Genomic DNA, 23,936 nt, shown 5'->3' on the forward strand with positions numbered 1-23,936 from the left:
CCAATTAGATTCACTTTGTTTGGTAAATAAAGCAAGTCTCTCATATAATATGTATACTAAAAGACAGAAAATATTACTTTACAACCTGTATTGTACATAAATTAGATGAACATTTTCATATGTCAATAAAATTACTGTAATTCATTTTTAAAAAGTGAATAAATATAGACTTACACACATTTACTCAAGTAAATTAACAGAATTAATGATGGGCTAAGATCTGTGGAAACTGTGCGCAGATTCCGTGTGGGCCTAGTAATGAGGTTGGTAACACTTTATTTTGATGATCAATTTGAGTATTAGTTGACTGTCAGCTTAATATCTGCTGATACTGCTGCTAAACAGACATTTAACTCACTATAGGAAACTTTGCAAGTACATGTCAACTTACACTAACCCCAACCTAACAGTCTACTGATAATCTAATGAGAATTAGTTGGCATGTAGATGCAATGTAAACGGACCATCAAAATAAAGTGTGACCTTGAGGTTTCATTGGAAAAACGAATGCACTGACTCGATTGAAATATAGTCATAAATATATATTTTTATTTGTGTGAATAATTCAGATGTCAACATGAATATCTATCAATCAATGCAAATAAATGAGACCTTATCTAATATACAATTTCATAAAAGAAACAGAAAAATAAGCAGGTATTATTAATAACCTACACAGACTGTGCCTATTAAAATAACATTAACTGGCTCATCAGAGCTTATTCTTCTAGGAAAATACGCCCTGAAAAATTATATATCACATGCGCCCATATTTAGTTTTCTCAGTGGCTTTGGTACATTTCTCAGATCATAATTGAATTTTGCAAATCAGTAAGTGGATTTCTCGAAACAACACCTGCAAATAGCAAAACACCAGCAAAAGCCAGTCTCTTGCCCAAAATCCTTAGTCTCAAATCTAAATTTCTGTGTGAATGAAGGTTTTTTTTTTAAAGCTTTTCACTCATCATAGCACACGTGCTGCTGCTGATGTGACAATAAAAGTGATTTGGTGGCAGTGCCTAATCATTGTGCACAGATAAGACACTCAAATTACTTTGTCATGATGTCAATATAACAGTGTTTTTTTTTTTTTTTTTTTTGCTGTTTTTACTGTAATTTGTCGACAGATCATGTCTGTGAAACAGAAAGGAAAAGACAGCACTGCATAGCACAAAGAAAAAACGGTAGAAATCTGAACATAGGTCAATCTCATGCACCTTCAATAGAAAAATCCAAGATTCACCTGGGAGAAATTTACCAATTTAAGACAGATTTAGGGAAAAAAAAAAGTCTAATGGAAATGCATAAAAAAATTCATTATGACAACTTGTTCAGCAAGTTTGCATGTTCTCCCTGCATTCACGTGGGTTTCCTCTGGGTGCTGCGGTTTCCCCCACAGTCTAAAGACATGCGGTACAGGTGATTTGGGTGGGCTAAATTGTCCGTAGTGTATGAGTGTGTGTGTGTATGGTTCCCAGAGATGGGGTGTGGCTGGAAGGCCATCGGCTGCGTAAAAACTTGCTGGATAAGTTGGCGGTTCATTCCGCTGTGGCAACCCCAAATTAATAAAGGGACTAAGCCGACAAGAATGAATGAACTTTTTCAGCCATTTTGCATTAAAGACTTATGCCATGAACAAAGGATTAATTGTTTTGGGGGTGAGACTATTCAGACAGAGACCAAAATAATACATTTTGATCAACATTCATTCATTCATTCATTCATTCATTTTCTTGTCGGCTTAGTCCCTTTATTAATCCAGGGTCGCCACAGCGGAATGAACCGCCAACTTATCCAGCAAGTTTTTACGCAGCGGATGCCCTTCCAGCTGCAACCCATCTCTTGAAAACATCCACACACACACTCATACACTAAGGACAATTGAGCCTACCCAATTCACCTGCAGCATGTCTTTGGACTGTGGGGGAAACCGGAGCACCCGGAGGAAACCCACGCGAAGGCAGGGAGAACATGCAAACTTCACACAGAAACGCCAACTGAGCCGAGGTTCGAACCAGTGACCTTCTTGCTGTGAGGCGACAGCACTACCTACTGCGCCACTGCCTCGCCATATTTTGATCAACATGACATCAGCAATTGATAATGTAGGAAACATCAGAGAATTACACTACCATTTGCATGCATGCGCAAAAGCATTTGTAACTTGTTCAAAGGAATGACAAACTGCTTTTCTGATGTGCACTAGTGACACAATGATCTGAAGATTAAACATGGAGTTTTAAGAATTTCAATTCTGATATGAAAAATGGATCAAAGTGACTGAAGAAAGACTGTAGTAAAAATAATTGAGAAAAGACAAACCGAAAATAAACATAACCTCAGCAGGACTAGTTGCAATCAACTCCGGCAGAGGACTCCAAAGCTAAAATTCCTGAATGACTGACCTCTTTATTTCTCCTGAAATAAATTGATAAAGTGCTTTTGCATTCCCCTCCTGTACTATATCATTGTTAAGTGATGTGAAATGACTCCGATTTCTAACAAATACTTCTTAATGTTACTGCTAAACGTATCAGTGAGCACCTTAATGTCAAATTGACATAAAAAAATCATATGAAATGCAAATCGATTTGACGTCAGTTGACCACCTTGATGTTAACACAACAGAAAATTAGTATAAAAAACACATTTAAAATCAACTATAGGACTGACATTTAATCAATATTTGATGGGTTTTTTATAACAACATTTTAATTTGATTGTTTTGTTGTTTTACATGTATTGTAGCGATACGAAATCTAGTGTCAATTTGTAATTAAAGATTCCAGATGAATAAAACTTTTAATTCATTCATTCAGTCATTAATGAATGACTGAATGAATCGGGAGAGAACCCCAGACTTCCCTCTCCCTAGACACTTCCTCCAGCTACTCCAGAGGGGCCCTGAGGTGTTTCCAGGCCAGCTGAGAGACAGTCCCTTCTGTGCGTCTTGGGTCTTCCCTGAGGCCTCCTACCAGTGGGACATGCCTGGAACTCCTCCCTAAGTAGGCGTCCAGGAGGCATCTGAAACAGATGCCAGAGCCACCACAGCTGACTTCTCTCAATGTGGAGGAGCAGCAGATCTACTACGAGCTCCTCCCACATGACAGAGCTCCTTACGCTATCTCTAAGAGTGCGCCCTGCCACCCTGCGAAGTAAACTCATTTCGGCCGCTTGTATCCGAGATCTTGTCCTTTCGGTCATGACCCAAAGCTGATGAGCATAGGTGAGAGTATGAGTGTAGATTGACCGGTTAATCGAGAGCTTTGCCCCTAATGCCCCTGGTAGGGTCTCCTAAGGTAACAAGGTCTTAGGTGACAGGTTAGACTAAGGGTGCTTTCACACCTGTGAATCGTTTCAGTTGTTCCGAAACAGCGATTGAAATTGTTGCTCTTTGTTCTTGGTGTGGTTCGCTCTCACACGGCAAAGTTTCTAAACAGACCAAAATAGCTAAAACAAGTCACGTGTGAGTAAACTCTCCTCACATTGGTCAGATTTTCACAGTTTATTTTGCAGAGTCCAACTCAGCTGAAAGGGGGGGGGGGGGGGGGGTGGTGGTTTGGTGGTGTTTGACAGGGTGCATGCGACGAGTCTGAAGAGCGAGCAGGGATGCGGTGGGGAGCGGTGAGAAGGGTGAGCAACGTATTTGAGGACCGGGAGGAAGACGCACAATTACCGGGGGATGATCACTCGTTTGCGGGCATTCAGGAGTCTCTGTGCATTTGCTGGAGACTCCTGAAACTTCTGGGAGACTTGGGATGTCTGAGATGACCTCCCACCCTACTCATAATTCTCTCTTTATATAGCCGTATGCCAATTACATATCCATAAAACACTGTGACAAAGCCAAGCTCGGATCGTATTGCTTTCTCACTACAATTGATTAGCTCCAGAGTTTGTTTCAATTGAGCCGAGACATCCTCATTCAGGGGATCTCGGACAAATTGATTTGTTGCGGATCCGAGCGCGATTGCTGGATTCGCAAATGCCAAACAAACCGCGCTAACTGGGCAAACGAGACAGGTTACAAAACAAAAGTCTAGGTGTGAAAGCAACCTAAGGGCGTACTCACACTATGCAGTTGCCTCGAACCGGGCCAAAGCACACTTGTCCCCCCTCCCGTCTCCCCCGACGGCCCGCACTCACACCACAATCAAGCCTGGGCACGCTTACGTCATCGATACTGCGCTGTTCAGTAGAGAATCGTAGAGTAGAGGATATTTCTCTAGTTAAATCGTTTCAGTCGTTTGATATGGCGTCAAATATTTCGCCAAACAGTCCTTAGGGATGCGGTGACACGCAGTCAGATATTTCGATGAAATGATCCGCCACTTTTAGCGCTCAAACAATCATAAAGCTCTCGTGCTGCAGAAATAAGGAGGTCTGCTGAAGGCGCGCAGCTGTCGTGCAGTGAGGGATTTGCGTCTTTAATAAACTACGGCAGTTTGCGTTCATTGAACAGTAAGAATGATTAATAAATCCATATGAAACAGTCCCTTAAAAGTCACGTCTCGCTTTCAGTTTCAGGCTTTGGCGCGTTTTGCACTCACACACAAGCGTACCGCGCCAAAGCCCAAGTGAACCGCGCTCAAGCAACCGGGCCAGGGCCGGCCAAGTGAACCGTGCTTGAGCCCGATTCAGCGCACTCACACTGCTCAAACGATACGGGAAACGGGCCTTGGCACGGTACGAATGGCATAGCATGAGTAGGCCCTCAGTGTGGTTTAAAAACCCTTCATGATCGCAAAAAGATCAAGGATCGTGACATCGCCCGGTATAGCACAGCCAGGGCTCCAGCCTGGAGCCAAGCCTGGGGTTGGGGCTCGTATGTGAGCGCCTAGTGGTCGGGTTTTATTCTAGCCCGAAGGAGTGACATGGGACTATCCAGATGGTGATCAAAGGTTTGGAACACAACAACCTGATCGTCTGACACAGAAACTGGCTCTTGGCACAAATAAAACTTTTCTTATATTAAAATTCTTTTTGTGTCATTATATTGATAGTTAAAAGAGCATCAGTGTGTGGACATCAAATGAACATCAAATCAATTTGCATGTTTGATGCAGTTTTTGACGTTTTTTTAAAAAGGTGCACCAATCACACACAAAAAATTTACATAATTTATCATTTACATAGAATGGGGAAATTCAGTGAATATACTATCATAACAGCTATTCGTTGTTAGATTTTGCAATTTTTATATTTATTTCTTGCTTTACCTGAATTTTGTGTTAAACCTCAATTTACCCATATTGAAATCTGATATATGGCAATATATGCATGCATATCAGATTTTTAATATGTGTTAAACCCAAAGTCTTTAACAGAAGCATGATGAAGCGGTCTTCATGCCGCTGCTTCACATCTCTGGCTGAACAGCACCTCCACAACTTTAGGGTCCGCCAGTGTAGACAGGTCACCCAGCTCCTTTTCATTGCGAGCGATCTGTCGTAGAACTCGTCGCATGATCTTCCCTGCCGCATGGGCAAATAAAAGCATGAGTTTAAAATGCATGGATGAATTATGAAATCTAAAAACTGAAGGTCTCAGTACCTGAACGGGTTTTGGGAAGCCCTGGAGCGTTCTGGATAAAATCTGGGGTGGCGATTGGTCCAATCTTCTCTCTCACTAAATGACCAAACAACCCGTGCAGAAAAGAACTGTTTTAGTGAGTATGCATTGCTTTTGGTGCTCTTTTGTACGGTGATTTGGATAAAAGTGTAAATTCATAAATGGGGAACTAAATAGTATTCAGTAAAGTCCACTAATATTGGCACCTTTGGTAAATGTGGGAAGGAATGCTGGGAAAAATGTCTTTATTGTTTAACCCAAGGGTCACCAACCTTTTGGAAACTGAGAGCTACTTCTTGGGTAGCGATTAGTGTGAAGGGCTACCAGTTATTAAATAAAACATTTTTCCTAATGTACTTTTAATTATATGTTATTATTAATAATTTATAATATTCATCTATGTGAAGACATTGATCATGTTGATGATTCCTAACAGTAGTTGTCAACAATGATTTAACAAGTTAGATAAATATCAATATGCAACACTTTATTTGGCTGACATGGTTTTTAAGGTTTTTTTTATATATATATATATATATATATATATATATATATATATATATATATATATATATATATATATATATATATATATATATATATAACATAGTAATTTTCAAATTTACACCAATGCAAGTCTGATTAAAAAAGAATACCTATAAAAATATTAGATGCAGCTTACTCATATGTGGTGCTATGGTGAGCTATTTTTAGAACAGGCCCGCGGGCAACTCATGTGAACCTGGCGGGCTACCATGTTGGTGACCCCTGGTTTAACCTTTTGCGCATAATATATATAGAGACAAAGGCAAAATTTGTTAGCCCTGCTGTGAAGTGCTGTTTTTACAGAGCATGGACATATTCTCAGTATTTCCTATATCACCAACAATTTTATTAGGTACACCTTATTAGTGCCGGGCTGGGACCCCCTTTTGCCTTTAGAACCGCCTCAATCCTCTGTGGCATAGATTCAACAAGGTACTGGAAATATTCCTCAGAGATTTTGCTCCATGTTGACATGATAGCATCACACAGTTGCTGCAGATTTGTCGGCTGCACATCCATGATGCAAATCTCTCGTTCCATCACATATCAAAGGTGCTCTATTGGATTGAGATCTGGTGATTGTGGGGGCCATTTGAGTACAGTGAACTTATTGTCATGTTCAAGAAACCAGTCTGAGATGATTCACGCTTTCTGACATGGCGCGTTATCCTGCTGGAAGTAGCCATCAGAAGATGTGTACACTGTGGTTATAAAGGGATGGACATGGTCAGCAGCAATACTCCGGTGGGCTGTGGTGTTTGCATGATGCTCAGTTGGTACTAATGGGCCCAAAGTGTCCCAAGAAAATATCCCCCACACCATTACACCACCACCACCAGCCTGAACCGTTGATGCAAGGCAGGATGGATCCATGCTTTCATGTTATTTATGCCAAATTCTGACCCTACCATCTGAATGTTGCAGCTGAAATAGAGACTCATCAGACCAGGCAACATTTATCTAATCTTCTATTGTCCAGTTTTGGTGAGTCTGTGTGAATTGTAGCCTCAGTTTCCTGTTGTTAGCTGACAGGAGTGGCCCCCGGTGTGGTCTTCTGCTGCTGTAGCCCATCTGCCTCAAGGTTGGACGTGTTGTGTGTTCAGAGATGCTCTTCTGCAGACCTCAGATGTAGCGAGTGCTTATAAGAGTTACTGTTGCCTTTCTATCAGCTGGAGCCAGTCTGGCCATTCTCCTCTGACCTCTAGCATCAACAAGGCATTTGCACCCACAGAATTGCCGCTGACTGCATTTTTCCTCTTTTTCAGACCATTCTCTGTAAACCCTAGAGATGGTTGTGCGTGAAAATCCCAGTAGATCAACAGTTTCTGTAAACTTAGATCATCCCGTCTGGCACCAACAACCATGCCGCGTTAAAGTCACTTAAATCCCCTTTCTTCCCCATTCTGATGCTCGGTTTGAACTGCAGCGGATCGTCCTGATCATGTCTACACATTGTTGCTGCCATGTGATTGGCTGATTAGAAATTTGCATTAATGAGCAGTTGGACAGTTGTGCCTAATAAAAAGGCCAGTGAGTGTATGTTCCTCTTGAATTAAGTCTCATTTCTTATAGTTTGGCTGGAATAAAACATCCGTGTAAGGGTCAGTATTATTATGATTTTTTTTATTGTCTACAGAACAAACTGCTGTTGTCCAACGACTTGCCTAATGTTAAAGTTTATATAAAAATAACCGTGCATTAGAATGTCCTTCAGCCAATCAGAAACAAGCATTCAACAGCCCTATAAAGAATTTTAGTTACAGTCTTCTTTGCTCATATTTAAGAGTGCCAATAATATAGTTATATTTAGTTTATTAATAATTATAATAGTTGAGCTCTGTATATATATTTTTTTAGTATTTAGTATGATGGTCTGACCTTTCCTCTTGAGTTCATCCATCAGCGTGCGGTTGAACTCTTGCTGGTCTTTCAGAGTGATAAAGCAGTACAGACACTCTCCTTTCACTGCATGAGGACGACTGACCACTGCAGCTTCAGCCACCGATGGGTGTTCAGACAGAGCAGACTCCACCTCTGCTGTGCTCAGCAAATGACCTGAGAAAACACACACACACACACACACACACACACTACTAGTCAGTATGATTTTATTTTTAAATAAATTCATTTATTAATTTTCCCTCAGCTTAGTCCCTTATTTATCAGGCGTCTCCACAGCGGAATGAACCGCCAGGTGTGTGATATGTGATAATGTGTGATCTGTCCAGCAGGTGGCAGCAGTGAAGCAGGAGTCATTTAAGGAGTCTCTCACCAGAAACATTCAGCATGTCATCGATCCGGCCGGTGATCCAGTAATATCCATCCTTGTCCCGCCTGCAGCCTGAAGACACACAGAGACAGTACATTTGCATGAGCAAATCTTAATCCCTTTGTTCTGATAACCTATTTCATTGACATGAGAAAAACATTTTTTCTTTTTAATCCATAAAAGTTATTAGACTTTTTTTTACAGTTTTTTTTATATTTAAAGAATACTTTTCATTCATTCATTTACCTTCAGCTTAGTCTCTATTTCAGAGGTAACTACAGATACACTACAGCCAATTTAGTTTATCCTATAGCGCATGTGTTTTGAATGTGGGGAAAACCGGAGCAGCCAGGGGAAACCTACACCAACACGGGGAGAACATGCAAACTCCACACAGAAATGACAAGTGACCAAGTCAGGATTCGAACCAGCAACCTTTTTGCTTTGAGGCGGCAGTGTTAACCACTGAGCCACCGTGCTGTGTGAATACATTTTAAGGCGGAATTTTATTTATTTTTTTTATTACTTTGCAGAATGAACATGTGTGGCTATTTATTTCAACTTATACATTTTTTTTAAATAAATAAATTGAAATTAGAATTTTCAAAACATTTTGTTTCAGAAAAAAAATGCACCTTATGCTAATTTGAGTGACAAAAAGTTTAAATTGTTTGTAAATGTATCAAATCAGGGATGACGCAGTGGCGCAGTAGGTAGTGCTGTTGCCTGAAAGCAAGAAGGTCATTGGTTTGAGCCTCGGTTGGGTCAGTTGGCATTTCTGTGTGGAGTTTGTATGTTCTCCCTGCGTTCACGTGGGTTTCCTCTGGGTGCTCCGGTTTCCCCCACAGTCCAAAGACATGCGGTACAGGTGAATTGGGTAGGCTAAATTGTCCATAATGTGTTTGTGGATGGCTGTGTGTGGATGTTTCCCAGAGATGGGTTGCAGCTGGAAGGGCACCCACTGGGGAAAAACATATGCTGGAAAACTTGGCAGTTCATTCCACTGTGGCGACCCCAGATTAATAAAGAGACTAAGCCGAAAAGAAAATGAATGAATGAATGTATCAAATCAGCCACTGTTGTTGTGCGTTACCGTCTCCTGTCACGTAGAATCCTGGGAATTTTCTGAAGTACGTGCTCTCGAATCGCTCCTGATTGCCAAATACACCCCTCATGATTCCCGGCCAGGGCTTCCGGAAAACCTGAGACCACAACAACAGGTAATATTTCATCAGATTAGAATGCATCTTTAGCATTACATGTCTGAATAAAGCCCAGCAAACACTGCGATTCTGACCAAGATTTGCTCATCTGAGAATACAAAAAATACGTAAATATTAAAAGATTCAGTAAGACTTTATTTTTGATGGTCACTATTGCACATTTTAAAAGTTGCATTGCAAGTACATGCCAATTAATTCATCATTTCATCATTCATCATTAATCATTTCAGTATTAGTAGGCCGTCTGATCAATATCTGTTGATATGCTCCTTCAACAGACATTTAACTGATTAATGCCTAGTTCAGACTGCGTGATTTTAGCCCCGATTTTGGCTCGCCGACAGGTTTTGAGAAATCGCCGACAAAAGCCTGAAATCAGAGGCAAATCGGTGCTAGTGCACGTGAGTGACAATCACACAGTATGAACTTTCAAAGACGCGATCTGAGAGAATCGCCGATGAGTCGCCGATGCCTGTGAGATATTTGGCATGCTAAATATGCTAAATATCTGGAACATGTTCTACCCCATTAAAGGCGTCTTTCTCATTATGTAGTTAATAACAAAACATATACTACGTGTTTTAAGCTGTGAGACAGAGTTTGGACGAACTTGTCGGCGATTCTTCCTATAGTAAAGTCGTGCAATGAGAAAGTCCCTGTCGCCGATCCATCTTGCAGTGTAAACAAAGCAGCGACGAAACGCTAGCCCAGATAGTCATGCAGTGTGACAACATCTCTGACATGACTACTTTGAAAATCCTGCAGTCTGAACTCGGCATAATAGAAATGCTGCACATGTCAATTTACACTAACCCTAACCCCAACAGTCTAATTATAATCTAATGAGAATTAGTTGCCATGTAGATGCAATGTAACTAAAATTCAACAAAATGCTTTAAAAGCACCATCAATATAAAGTGATACCAAAGATTCTTATAATCTTAGTCTAAAATCTGTAGTCATTCATCAGTGGTTTGACATGTTCACTGAATTTAAATTGAACTAAATGTTAATAAAATTTGCAAGTGACACAGCCTTGGCTTTCAGTTAGGTTTTTCTAGAAAACAGCAGCGAGTCTAAAGGTGCTGCATGTAAGTTTCTGACTCTTCTAAAGCATAAAAATACCATAATATGTTTGCAGACATTTCAGAAACATGCTAAGCGAAACATTCTTGTTGATCTGAAAAACAATGATGAAGTCAGATATTCTGCTGTGAAGATGTGCATTGCGTGCCGGAACGTCTGTTTTTGCTTTGGTTGTCTATGTTTAACCCGCACAATGTCATTTTAGATTTTAGCCAATTAAATTTCAGCACCCTGGGTTGCTTTGGCAGTGGCGCCCCCAGAAAATTTTCATAGGGGTGGCCAGAAGAGGCCACACCAAATCTTGGGGTGGCACACTAAAAAAAATGAATTCAGTGTAATGTTATATTTTTATTTCTGGTAAATTAATTAATGTGATTTTAATTCATTTAATTAATTAGTCTTACAATATCACAATTTATTCCTTGAAATAATTCAGCAAGTACATGTGCAAACCAAATAAAAAACAATATTTAGTTTAAAAACACTTCTCATATATAGAAATGACTTTTCAGTTGTTTTTCACATACATTTATTGTACAGCATACAGTATATGCCATGTCTAAAATTAATTGAGATTAATGAGTTAAATAATAAAACAAACAAGTGAACAAATTGAACAAAAGGCATTAATACACACACACACACTCACTATACAGACCCTAATAATATAATTTATCTATATCCTTTTTTTGAGCCACTTTATTAATGCAGCTTCTTCTATTGATGTACTTTAAGGTAAATATTACATAGCCATTACTGTCTATTGAAGGTGTGTGTGTGTTGTCAACGACGGAGGGCAGTGGTGGTTCTAGTTTAGATGACACACTGGGCGAACCACCCCATGTACCCACCCTCCTTAAATAGTTACAAATATTTTTCAATAAATATAAAAATTAACTTATATTTATTCTATACAATTAATGTTACTATTATTACACACTTATTATTCTAAATAAATAACAGACATCGATCCTAAATGTTACTGGAAAACAATGTAACAGAGTGATATGCTAAGATCACTTAGGGAACCTTTTGCATGACTATTAGTTATGACAATTCTATAGAATACAAAAATATGTGTTTTTTGTATTATCTGTGGTCTTAGACCCGGATTATGGCCGAGAAATAATGTTATGAAGTCTTGGTGGGCTTGGTGAAAGTATCATCATCATATTATATAAACTTTAGTTTTGTCGACTTTCAAATCTAAACACCTGACACCCCTTCACAAAAGGCTTACTCCGGTTTCACGGCGCATGAGCCGCGCGTTTTTTATCAGCGTGCACGTAAACAACTGGGATTTACACACGAGTGCGTGAGCCACACGGAAATGGTTTTCTGCGCGCACGTGTCAGTTTGCTTTCACCAGCGTTGTTTCGGTTGCACATAGAGAACGCGTGCAAAAGATGTGAACGGCCCTTAATGTCTTTATTCTGGGATTGCCACTCTAAGTTAACTCACGTGCATAAAGTAAATGGTATACCAATGCTTTTACTAGGGGATGTTTTTGCTGCACCATCTCCGCGTGCCGCCCCCAACAAGATACTTGCGACGCCGCCCTGGCATTTGGCATATTGCCCAAGTCCGCCACTGGGGAAGAGAGGGACAGTGTATCAGCTACGTTAGTGGCACAAACAATAACTGCATGTTATTTATTTATCTATAGAAACATTGGGAATTTACACAAGTACATTTAAGTTAATAATATCAACAGCAAAATCATATTGGGGTGGCCACAGGGGTGGCCAGAGTTTACCCAGGGGGGCGCCCCTGTGCCTTGGTGGAAAACATTGTATTCATTCATTTAGTCAGGAAGGCTCTCAAAGCATGTGAACGAAATGCGACCTCTGGTGGACAGTGGCAGACTCTGAAATGAGACGCAGATTCAGAGTTCCACATGAGGTGGATATTAATTAGCTAATAATATAAATATTACGAGTGTAAACATTAGGTGAGCAGGTTTAGTTGGACATAATGAAAACCACAACTCCCATGATTTCACACTCACACTGCATCCCAAATGGCACACTATGCACTCATGCACTATGTTCTTGTGCACTTACACACTCAACAGCATAGTGTATGTATGTAGTGTTGTCCCAAATGGAGCACTAATGTTTTTTTACTAAGCGGAAATTCAACCCGTTTCACTGACGGCGTTTGACGGTTGCCAACATAAGTAAAATAAATAAACCAAATAGTACCAAATAATACCTGCCGTGAGTCTAACCGCATTCACCATCGGGAAGCACTATAATCACTCTGATAGGAGAATTTCGCTTTCACAATCCAAAATAAATTAAGCTATCCAACATGTGCGCCCGATAGCTCCGCTCCTTCCGCTATGTGAGCAAAACTGCGGTCGTTAAATGCGTGAAGTGTCCATCATTCCACACTTCATTGTGCCGGTTGATTGAGTGCATCATCCTGGTAATTAAAGTGCACTCATTATTTTTTTTAAGTTTTCAGTGTGAACGCACTACTTACACTATTTACGCACTATTTATACTACAAAATGGCATGGAATAGTGCATAAGTATGTGATTTGGGACGCACCTTCAGTCACAGTCATCAAAATATGTCTTTATGAATAGACGCCCTCTAGTGGAGAAACTGACCTACTGTAGCTTTAACTTATTTAATTGGTAACACTTTACAATAAGGTTCATAAGGTAATGCATTTACTAACATGAACTAATCATGAACTACACGTGTACAGCAATTTTTAATCATAATTGAACATTTACTAATGCATTAATAACATCCCAGTCCATGCTTGTTAACATTAGTTAATGCACCATGAGTTAACGAACTAACAATGAACAACTGTTTTGTCATTAACTAACATTTACTAACATGAATAAATACTGTATTAAATGAATTGTTCATTGTTTGTTCATGGTAGTAAATGCATTAATTAACATTAACTAATGAACCTTATTGTAAAGTGTGACCATCTAATTTTTAAATTTTTTTTATGAATCAATCTCTCACCAAGTATCCCTCCGCTTCGCCCTCTAATTCTTCTCCGTGTTCATTGAGGATGGCAGGCTGGACTCCAAAAAATGGGCACGTCTGCAAGGAGATGTTATGTTTATATCTGTTTAACAGAATCATCAAGATGATCGTAAAATATGTAATAAGTGAAGATTATTGTAAGGAGACTCACAGCAGATCCAGGTTTTAGTGGTGTAGCAGCTGGTAGAGGAGTCAGAACATGACCACCCTGACAAACACACGTCTATTATTAATTAAGTTGACCACCGGGGTCTTTCATTGTATTTCTGTTGCAAATCCAACCCATGTTGAAATCTGATGCACCCGAAAAATATGCAAGTTGCATGCAGTTGAAGTGTGTTTAATGGAAAGAAGTTTTTTTTTTTTACACATTTCTAAACATGACAGTTTTAATAACTCATTTGTAATAACGGATTTTATTTTTGTCATGATGACAGTAAATAATATTTGACCAGATTTTTTAAGATACTAGTATTCAGCCTAAAGTGACATTTAAAGGCTTAACTAGGTTAATTGGGCAAGTTAGGGTAATAAGGGTAATCATTGTATATGAGTGGTTTGTTTTGTAGACAATTGAAAAAAAAAATTGCCTAAGAGAGCTTATAATATTGACTTTAAAATGTTCTTTAAAAATTTACAAACTACTTTTATTCCTGCTGAAATAAAACAAATAAGACTTTCTCTAAAAGAAAAAATATTATAGGAAGTACTGTGAGAAATTTCTTGCTCTGCTAATCATCGTTTGGGAAATATCTGAAAAGAAATTAACAGGAGGACCAATAATTTTGACAACTGTATATGGTATTCATATTTATATTTGGATTTCACATATAAAAATGTATGTCATATTTCAAAATGTTGCAAAAGTGGCCAGTTTCAACCATTGGGATTGCAAATATGTACATATGTTTAAATATGTTAGATATCATTTTTTATATACGTACTATTTGTAATTCTAATGGCTGAAAAAAAAAGTGAAATATTTTGAAATGTATGTAGTATATTTGGCTAGGCATGGGAAAAGTCAAGGTTTTAAAACTGCTATAATTTTCTGCAATACCGTTCCTTCGGTATGTGATCGATTTTATATTCACGTTTTGTTTACAACAATATCTCGAGCAGAAAAGATATCATAAAGAAATCTGTGTTTTAATAAATAAATGAAGACGGCAGAAGTCAATGATTAATTTGATTTATTTATCCTGACATGTTTACTGCTCCAAAATACTTAAAATGTTTCTCAAAATAAAATATTTTGTGCTTAACAGGGAAAAAAAAGTTTTGTTTTGTTTTTACAAATTTCCATGGCTATATATGGCACACATTTTAAATATGTGAAATCCAAATATGAACTAGTATGTAATTTGCATGTATTTCCATGCATCTGATTTCTATATGGGTTTGGAACAACTTATTTTGGTCTTTTTCAATAATAGGCAATTTATATTATAATTAAATAATATAATAATTAAATTATATGGCACATTTAAGACACACTGGTAATTTAAAGTGCTTTACATAAACAAGAATAAAAGAAAGAAGTATAAGAAATAAAAACAACAAAGAATGCAAATGATTAAAACAGGTCTTAAAAAAGAAAAGAAAGACTCAATAGTGCGATAGTCAATTCCTTACATAATAGTAGGGGAAAAGTACTTTTAAGGTCAATGGAAACCAACAACAACATTCTTTAAAATATATTCCTTTTGTGTTCAACAGAAGAAATCAATCATGTTTGTAAATGATAAAGTTTTCTTTTATTGGGTGATCTGTGCCTTTAAGCAGGTTTTAGGCAACTTTGGTTCAAGAAACTGGGTTTGTTTGATTGTAGTGAATGTTTTACCGTCTCTGTTTGCCAGAAGGTGTCGATAACCGGACAGCGCTGCTGACCCACAACATCATAATACCAAAGCCAAGCCTCTGGGTTAATGGGTTCACCAACCGTTCCCAAAACACGCAAGCTGGACAGATCATACCTGAGACACATCCAAGACAAACAACTGGTAAAATACAACATTAATAGTGTGTGTGTGTGTGTGTGTGTGTGTGTGTGTGTGTGTGTGTGTGTGTGTGTGTGTGTGTGTATTTGTATATATATACTGTTCGGTACAAGACTTTCGGATCAGGTACGCATTACAAATCGAATTATTCAGACATCCCAAATGACGTGACAGGCAACATGCTGGCTTCCCTGCCCATCTCCAAACACTACTCCAGTCAGCATATGACTGCATATAGACTGCATATGACCTAAATCGGTAGTGGAAATGTCGGGTTTTAAGAAAATGTTACATTTAATAGAGCCCCATTACATTATTTCTTCATAAGCCCATTTCAGTCAGATAATTCCTGCTTTCAGAACAAATAAAATGGCAGGAGACAGTCAAATCAAGCAGGTGGACACTCATCTTTCTGAAAATAAAAAATACTTTCAATCAAAGATTTATTGAAACTGAGTTCCTTATAAAAACTAGATTGTTCTTTTCTTTTAATTTGTTTAACTGCTACAATATTACATTTATTTTTTATAAGCAGCTTTTTGGTTTTGAGTATAAAGAAGGATTTGTTTAATTTGTTGCTAAGACGAAACCTCAGAAGTATAGCTCTATCACTGTTTAAAGTAAAAGAAAAAAAGCAGGATCATACTTTTATGATGTTAGTTTTAATACGTTAAAAAATTAAATCAGAGAAATCCCCTGGCTTTTTTCTTTTTTTTTGCTGTATTGAAAACTTACCGAACCGTGACACCACTGCGTCGTATCGAACCGAACCGTGATTTTTGTGAACCCCTAATATATATACATATATTTATATATACATAATTAAAGCTAAAAGTATATTTAAGTAGTTTTTTCAATTAATATTTTCAATAGGAAGTTATACATTATTATATTTGTGCATATTCATTAGTTTAGTCTACTGAAGCCAAATCTGGAGCTATCATTCATTCATTTTCTTGTCGGCTTAGTCCCTTTATTAATCCGGGGTCGCCACAGCGGAATGAACCGCCTACTTATCCAGCAAGGATGCCCTTCCAGCTGCAACCCATCTCTGGGAAACATCCACACACACATACACACACACACACACTTATACACTACGGTCAATTTACCCTACCTAATTCACCTGCAGCATGTCTTTGGATTGTGGGGGAAACCGGAGCAACCGGAGGAAACCCCCGTGAAGGCAGGGAGAACATGCAAACTCCACACAGAAACGCCAACTGAGCCGAGGATTGAACCAGCGACCAAGCGACCTTCTTGCTGTGAGGCGACAGCACTACATACTGCGCCACTGCCTCGCCAATCTGGAGCTAATCTAACAAAAAAACGTAAGACAATGGTCCAAAAATTACACCCATATGCTAGAGAAAAATATTTAAAAAAAATAAAAAACAGCAAAAATCAATTTTTTGCAATATTGAGCATGAATTTATTTGTATTATCTTTCAATTTCCAGTGATGTTTGGTGACTAAAATATTATTTTAATAAATAAATGCATTTTGTGGCGACGCAGTGGCGCAGTAGGAAGTGCAGTCGCCTCACAGCAAGAAGGTCGCTGGTTTGAGCCTCGGCTGGGTCATTTAGCGTTTTTGTGTGGAGTTTGCATGTTCTCCCCGCGTTCGCGTGGGTTTCCTCCGGGTGCTCCGGTTTCCCCCAAAGTCCAAAGACATGCGGTGCAGGTGAATTGGGTTGGCTTAATTGTCCGTAGTGTATGAGTGTGTATGGATGTTTCCCAGAGATGGGCTGCAGCTGGAAGGGCATCTACTGCGTAAAACATGTGCTGGATAAGTTGGCCATTCATTCTGCTTTGGCGACCCCGGATTAATATAAAGGGACTGAGCTGAAAAGAAAATGAATAAAAGAATATCTGTTTTGTTCAAATGTACATGTATTTTCTGTACTGATAGTGCATTAAATAATTTTGTTAATAACTAAAATTGGAACAATATGTATAATGTATATGTATATATAATTATCTATGTAATTTAGATAATTATGCACCCTCTCTTTTTTATTATTATTATTTATTTAATTCCTTCTTTTCTTGTTTTATCCTCCTTGTTAAGGAATGTGCAGTGATTTTGTTGTATAATGAAACTGTACATGCTGATTCTTGTTAATAAAGCGCATGTGTGTGTGTGTGTACGTGTTTTTGTGACATATCAGGACAAATCTGTATAATGACATGGGTATGACACAGGGATTACATAAAGGTGGTGAAATATGAGGACATTGGTGACGTCCTCGTTTTTCAAAATGCTTATAAATCCCACAGGATGAGTTTAATCAGAGAGTAAAGCTGCACACAGTCTCCTGTGATGGTTGGGTTTAGGGGTGAGGGCAATATGATATACGGTTTGGACAGTATAAAATGAATGGAAACCTATGTAATGTCCCCACTTTTCACAAAAACCAACATTTGTGTGTGTGTGTGTGTGTGTGTGTGTGTGTGTGTGTGTGTGTGTGTGTGTGTGTGTGTGTGTGTGTGTGTGTGTGTGTGTGTGTGTGTGTGTGTGTGTGTGTGTGTGTAATGAAGATAAAAACGGCCCCCTTTGTGTTTTTCATTGGCTACAGAACAAACAACTGCTGTCCAATGACTTGCCTATTTAACCAACCTAGTCTAGTTAAACTACTTAACCTTCTCAACATTTGATTTGCACTTTAAACTGTTTTAACTATTTATTGTAAAATATTATATAATGTGATCATGGCAAAGACAGAAGACATTTGTTATTAGAAAATAGTTATCAAAATATACGTTTAAAAATGTGTTGAGGAACAATCTGTTAGGGTGCTTTCACACTTACACTTTTGTTTCGGAACGTGTCTCGTTTGCCCAGTTAGCGCGGTTCGTTTGGCATATGTGAACAGGGCAATCGCGCTCTGTTCCATGCCAAAGTAATCGTTCCGAGATCGCTTGAATGAGGTGGTCTCGGCTCGATTGAAACGAACCCTGGAGCTGTTCGATTGTAGTGAGAAAGCGATCCGATCCGAGCGCGGTTATATCACAGTGTTTTATGGATATGTAATAGGCATACGGCTATATGAAGAGAGAATTATGAGTAGGGCGGGAAGTTTCGCGAGTCTCCGGATGCCCGCAAACGAGTGATGATCTCCCGGTAATCTCGCGTCTCCCTCCAGGTCCTCAAATAGGCATCGTCGCACACCCTTCTCACCCCTCCCCACCGCGTCTCTCTTCAGACACGTCGCACGCGCGCACCCTGTCAATCACCACCAAACCACCACCTCTCCTGACAGCTTAGCGGGACGCTGCAAAATAAACCCTGACACTCTGACCAATGTGTGGAGAGTTTACTCGCACGTGACTTGTTTTAGCTCTTTTGGTCCGTTTAGAAACTTTGCAGTGTGAAAGCGAACCGCTCCAAGAGCAAAGAGCAACAATGTAACAATTGTAATCTCTGTTTCGGAACAACTGAATCGATTCACAGGTGTGAACAGCACCCTTAAACAACACTTGGGGAATATTTGAAAAAGTTCATTTTTACTGGAGGGCTAATAATGCTCTACTCATTTAACTCATCTAATGTTGTCTGCAGCACAAACTGTTTTGTTTATGTTCAAACTGTACAGCCTGCAAGGTCATTTTCTGAAATATTGTTTGTCCAATAGATGGCGCTCCTACACTTCACTGAGAGACGTACTGACTAGTGACTACACATCTAAATCAGGCTTATGCAGGACTACAGTAGTTAAAGTGTGTAAAGCATATATATTCAAATGTAGAAGTGTTCATTCACCGCTGCAGTGGTTCTTTCCCATATTTCATCAGCAGTCTTATAGCAGTGGGCGCCGTGTAGAACTTAGAGACTCCATACTTCTCAATGATCTCCCAGAGTCTGCCCACATGAGGATGGACCGGCACACCTTCAAACTACACACACACACACACACACACACACACACAAATCATTTCAATTCACTGTTTGTGCTCAATGATAATTCTTAAAGGTGCTGTATGTAAGTTGCTGGCTATTATAAAGCATAAAATAGCATAGTATGTTTGCAGATATCTAAGAAACATGCTAAGTAAACATACTTTTTTTTATCCCTAAAAATTTACATTTCTAAAGGAGCTGTTGACATGGAATTTAACCAGATTTTGGTAACAAACCAAATAATATTTAAAATACAAACAAACATAAAAATAAACCGAAACAAAATCTAAAACATGAGTTGTGTGTAATAAGAATGAAATGACAGAAGGAGAAAGTGCTGAACTACTAAAATGTATTCAATGCTTTATATAAAAGGCTTTTTTGGTGCTGCAGCTTAAAGACGCCTCTCATATGGAGAATGAAGCCTCATGCACTGCTCAGGTGTGAGTTTCTCACAAACGTCAACCGAGTGTCAAAATCTTGATGTTCTGTAGGTCTCGTCTATCAAATCTGAGCTTTATCTTGCATTTTCTGTTGGATTCAGGTCAGGTGATTGGCTGGGCCATTCTACAGCTTGCTTTTCTTTCTCTGAAAGCATCTGAGAGTTTTCTTGGCTGTGTTTTGGATCATTGTCTTGCTGAAATGTCCACCCTGGTTTCATCCTCATCCTCCTGCTAATGTAGATGTTGGACTGAAGCAGCTGTTATTCATTTACACTGAGGCCCCGTTTACACTCGTGCGTTTTAGTTTTAAAACGGCGTTTTAGAATAAAAACGATCCACGTCCACACTAGCGTTTCACCTAGCGTCTCTGAACATATCTCCGTCCACACTACGCCACCAAAAACATATATCACGTGACGATTCGCGCACTCTGGGCATGCACGTTCGAGTATGAACAGCAAGCATGTGTCTCGCTCAGCATTAGGTTATTGTTAGTCAACAAACGCCGGTTGAACAATGAACGCGATGGCAAAGAAAGCAAGAGAGGTATTTTTGTGGACAGACGACGAAGTTGAGTTGGTACTAAACGTAACAAATGAATAACAGCACAATGGCGCATAAAACAGACAATAGTGCAAACAACGCTCCCATTTCTGTGTCCATGATGTTGTTTACAATGAAAGGCTGGTCTGCTGTCGTCCGGTAGCGTTAAAGCCATGTGTTAAAGTCATGTGATAGGGGCTTGACGAATAAGGGAAGGATACGCAATGACACAAAAGCCCCAATCAGGTAGCGAATCTCAGCAGCTCCACCTCTCTTTTCAGATGTCTCCGTTTTCCACCATCCACACTGAGACGGAGCAGCAGCGTTTTAGAATGAAAACGGCTAATCCATCGTTTTCAAAATGCTCCGTTTTCGGCGCTCGAAAACGCCGGCATAGTGTGGACGGATGGCGTAACCGTAGCAAAACTTATGCGTTTTAAAACGAAAACGCATTAGTGTAAAGGGGGCCTGAGGAAGGGCAGAGGCTTGCTGAAGAACTACTGAAAGATTTCAGCTGCTGTCTGGGCTTTCCCTGCCTTTCTACACCTTCCTTTCTTCATGTGTTCAATACTTTTTCCCTGTGTCATTTCATTTTATCACGCATAACTTCATTTGTACACTAATTAGATTGGTTTTCTTTGCATATATGGATTTCTTTGGTTGTTGCCAACATCCGGGGAAAATTTCAAGTCCCCGACGCCTTTATAAATATGTTTTCTGAGACAAATGGTGACATGTCGTTTAATCCGCTTGTTAAGTGTGATGTCACGCGAAGCGGCTTCCAAGTCCAAGCACTCTATTTAACTGAATGGGAAGACTCATGAAATGGTAATAATAAACGTTTACAAATCGATTTAATACTTTTAAAAATCACCGTCGCAATATTTTTGTCCATGCCTAATATCTGATGGCCAGAAAGTGATTTATTATTTTTTTTAATTAAATAAAAATTTTGGTATTTGTGATGCAGCAAGCCCAGAGAGTGTTGTGTACACTATGACTGTATATAAAATTTACTTTAATGTGTGATATGAATAAAAAGTGATCATAAACAAATGATTTCTCAACTCAAATGAGTGGCGGCTTGGACCCGAAAACAGTATTACATACATCACCAACACGTCATCACTTAACAAGCGGATACTTATTTCCTCCACTGTATATAATATAATATATGCGTTGCATTTAATAGTATTTCAGTGTGTGCAGAACTCACGAGCACACTGGTCGCGCCATTGGCCAGCGGGCCATATGTGATGTAGGAGTGGCCTGTGATCCAGCCAATGTCTGCAGTGCACCAGTAAACGTCGTCATGGTGATAATCGAAAACATATTTGAAGGTCAGTGAGGTGTAGAGCATGTAGCCTGTGACGGTGTGGACCACCCCCTGTACAGGACAAACCAAAAGAAGATCATTCATTGTTACACATTAGCTTTTTTCACAATTAACTACTGTCTCATTACCTGCATAGTATTAAGTAATCAGTTGTTTATTAGTACATAATGTACATATTCAGCATGATCTTATTTATTCCTGATCCTACCCTATACTTAAGCAGGACATCAGAAGTTTATTTAGCTAAAAGTCAAAGTTAATAGTTTATTAATAGCTATTTTAACTTTAAAATAAAGTGTGAATAATGTAGGATGCATGCCTGTTGTTCGATTTGTTGAACACAAAGATATTTTGAAAAATGTTGAAAACCTGTAACCACTGACTTGCAAAGTATTTATTTTTCCTAATATGTAAATCAAAGGTTTCCAAGATTCTTAAATTTCTTCCTTCCTTGAGTTTTTTTTTTTTTTTTAACATAAAGGAAGATATTTTGAAGCATGATGAAAACCTGTAACCAATGACTTTAAAGGCGTTTATTTTTCCACCTATAGAAGTCAATGGTTACAGGTTTCTGCCATTTTACAAAATGTATTTTGAACAATGTTAAAAAACCTGTAACCACTGACTTGCAAAGTATTTAGTTTTCCTACAATGTAAATCGAAGGTTTTCAACATTCTTAAAAATATCTTTCTTTTCTCCTTGAGTTTTTTTTTTTTTTGTTGTTGTTTTGTTGAACACAAATTTTGAAGAATGTTAAAAAAATGTAACCATTGATTTCCATAATATTTATTCTTCCTGAAGGGGAAGTCAATGATTACAGGATTCCAGCATTCTTGAAAATACCTTCCTTTGCATTTACATTTACATTTAGTCATTTAGCAGACGCTTTTATCCAAAGCGACTTACAAATGAGGACAAGGAAGCAATTTACACAACTATAAGAGCAACAATGAATAAGTGCTGTAGGCAAATTGCAGGTGTGTAAAGTGTAAGAAGCAAAGCATTAGTAATGTAAGTTTTCTATTTATTTATTTATTTATTTATTTATTTATTTATTTATTTATTTTTGAGTAGTTAGCGGTGGAGCCAGAGAGGCAATTGCAGATTAGGAAGGAAAGTGGAGACTAAATAGTTGAGTTTTTAGTCATTTTAGTCACTTTGTGTTCAACAAAACAATAAAAACTCAAGGAAGGAAGGAGGATATTTTCAAGAATGTTGAAAACCTGCAATAAGTTACTTTCATAGTATTTTTTCGTACTATGGAATTCAATGGTTTCAGACATTTTTTCAAATATCTTTCATTCTTCCTTGAGGTTTTTTTTTTTTTTTTTTGCTGTTGTTTTGTTCAACAGAACGGAAGATATTGTGAAGAATGTTAATGAAATCCTGTAACCATTGGCTTACATAGTTTTTTTTTTCTACTAGGGAATCAATGGTTACAAGTTTCTAACATTCTTCAAAATACTTTTTTTTTCGTTTTGTTGAGCACAAAGGAAGATATTTTAAAGAATGTTAAAGAAAAACTGTAACCATTGATTTCCAAACTATTTATTTGTCCTAAAATGGAAGTCAGTGGTATCATTTTTCCAAATCCTTCAAAATATCTTATCTTTTTTTAGTTTTTTAACACAAAGGAAGATATTTTAAAAACCTGCAATTACTGACATCTATTGTAGGAAAATGAATTCTATGAAAGTCAATGGTTACAGGTTTCCAACAATCTTCAAAATATTTTCCTTCCTTCCTTGAGTTTTTTTTGTTTTGTTTTGTTTTGTTTTGCTTTGTCGAACAAAAAGGAAGTTATTTTGAAGAATGTTAAAGAAATATTGTAACCATTGATTTCCATGGTATTTATTTTTCCCAAAATGGAAGTTAGTGGTAACAGGTTTTCAAGATTCTTCTAAATATCTTATTTTAGATTTTTTTGTTTTTGAACACAAAGGATGATATTTTGAAAAATGTTGAAAATCTGTAACCATTGACTTCCATTGTAGAAAATA

The 23,936-nt window shown here is 38.3% G+C and overlaps 1 protein-coding gene and 1 long non-coding RNA gene across 8 annotated transcripts in view; both read right to left on the bottom strand.

The window, feature by feature from the left end:
* The window catches only part of LOC147846549 (uncharacterized), a 1,651,758-nt gene that overhangs the window by 1,537,656 nt on the left and 90,166 nt on the right, over positions 1 to 23,936 (bottom strand). The gene's annotated exons all lie outside the window — the stretch shown is intronic.
* Positions 528 to 23,936, bottom strand: part of acss2l (acyl-CoA synthetase short chain family member 2 like) — a 62,161-nt gene continuing 38,752 nt past the window's right edge. For 2 of the 7 annotated variants that reach the window (XR_015477800.1, XR_015477798.1), the window contains 12 exons: positions 21,816 to 21,986; positions 19,476 to 19,609; positions 15,557 to 15,689; positions 13,865 to 13,921; positions 13,690 to 13,770; positions 9,480 to 9,588; positions 8,390 to 8,458; positions 7,996 to 8,172; positions 5,554 to 5,628; positions 3,586 to 5,474; positions 1,985 to 3,528; positions 528 to 1,353 (listed from right to left, as the gene is read on the bottom strand). Coding sequence is in view for 2 of the 7 variants with exons in the window: in XM_087239623.1 (XP_087095749.1) it covers positions 5,347 to 5,474; positions 5,554 to 5,628; positions 7,996 to 8,172; positions 8,390 to 8,458; positions 9,480 to 9,588; positions 13,690 to 13,770; positions 13,865 to 13,921; positions 15,557 to 15,689; positions 19,476 to 19,609; positions 21,816 to 21,986 (1,134 nt within the window). In the remaining 5 variants the exon portion in view is untranslated. 7 annotated transcript variants of the gene reach the window in all.

The sequence above is a fragment of the Danio rerio genome, chromosome 2 (assembly GCF_052040795.2).
Source record: "Danio rerio strain M-AB ecotype USA chromosome 2, GRCz13ab, whole genome shotgun sequence".
NCBI lineage: Eukaryota > Metazoa > Chordata > Actinopteri > Cypriniformes > Danionidae > Danio > Danio rerio.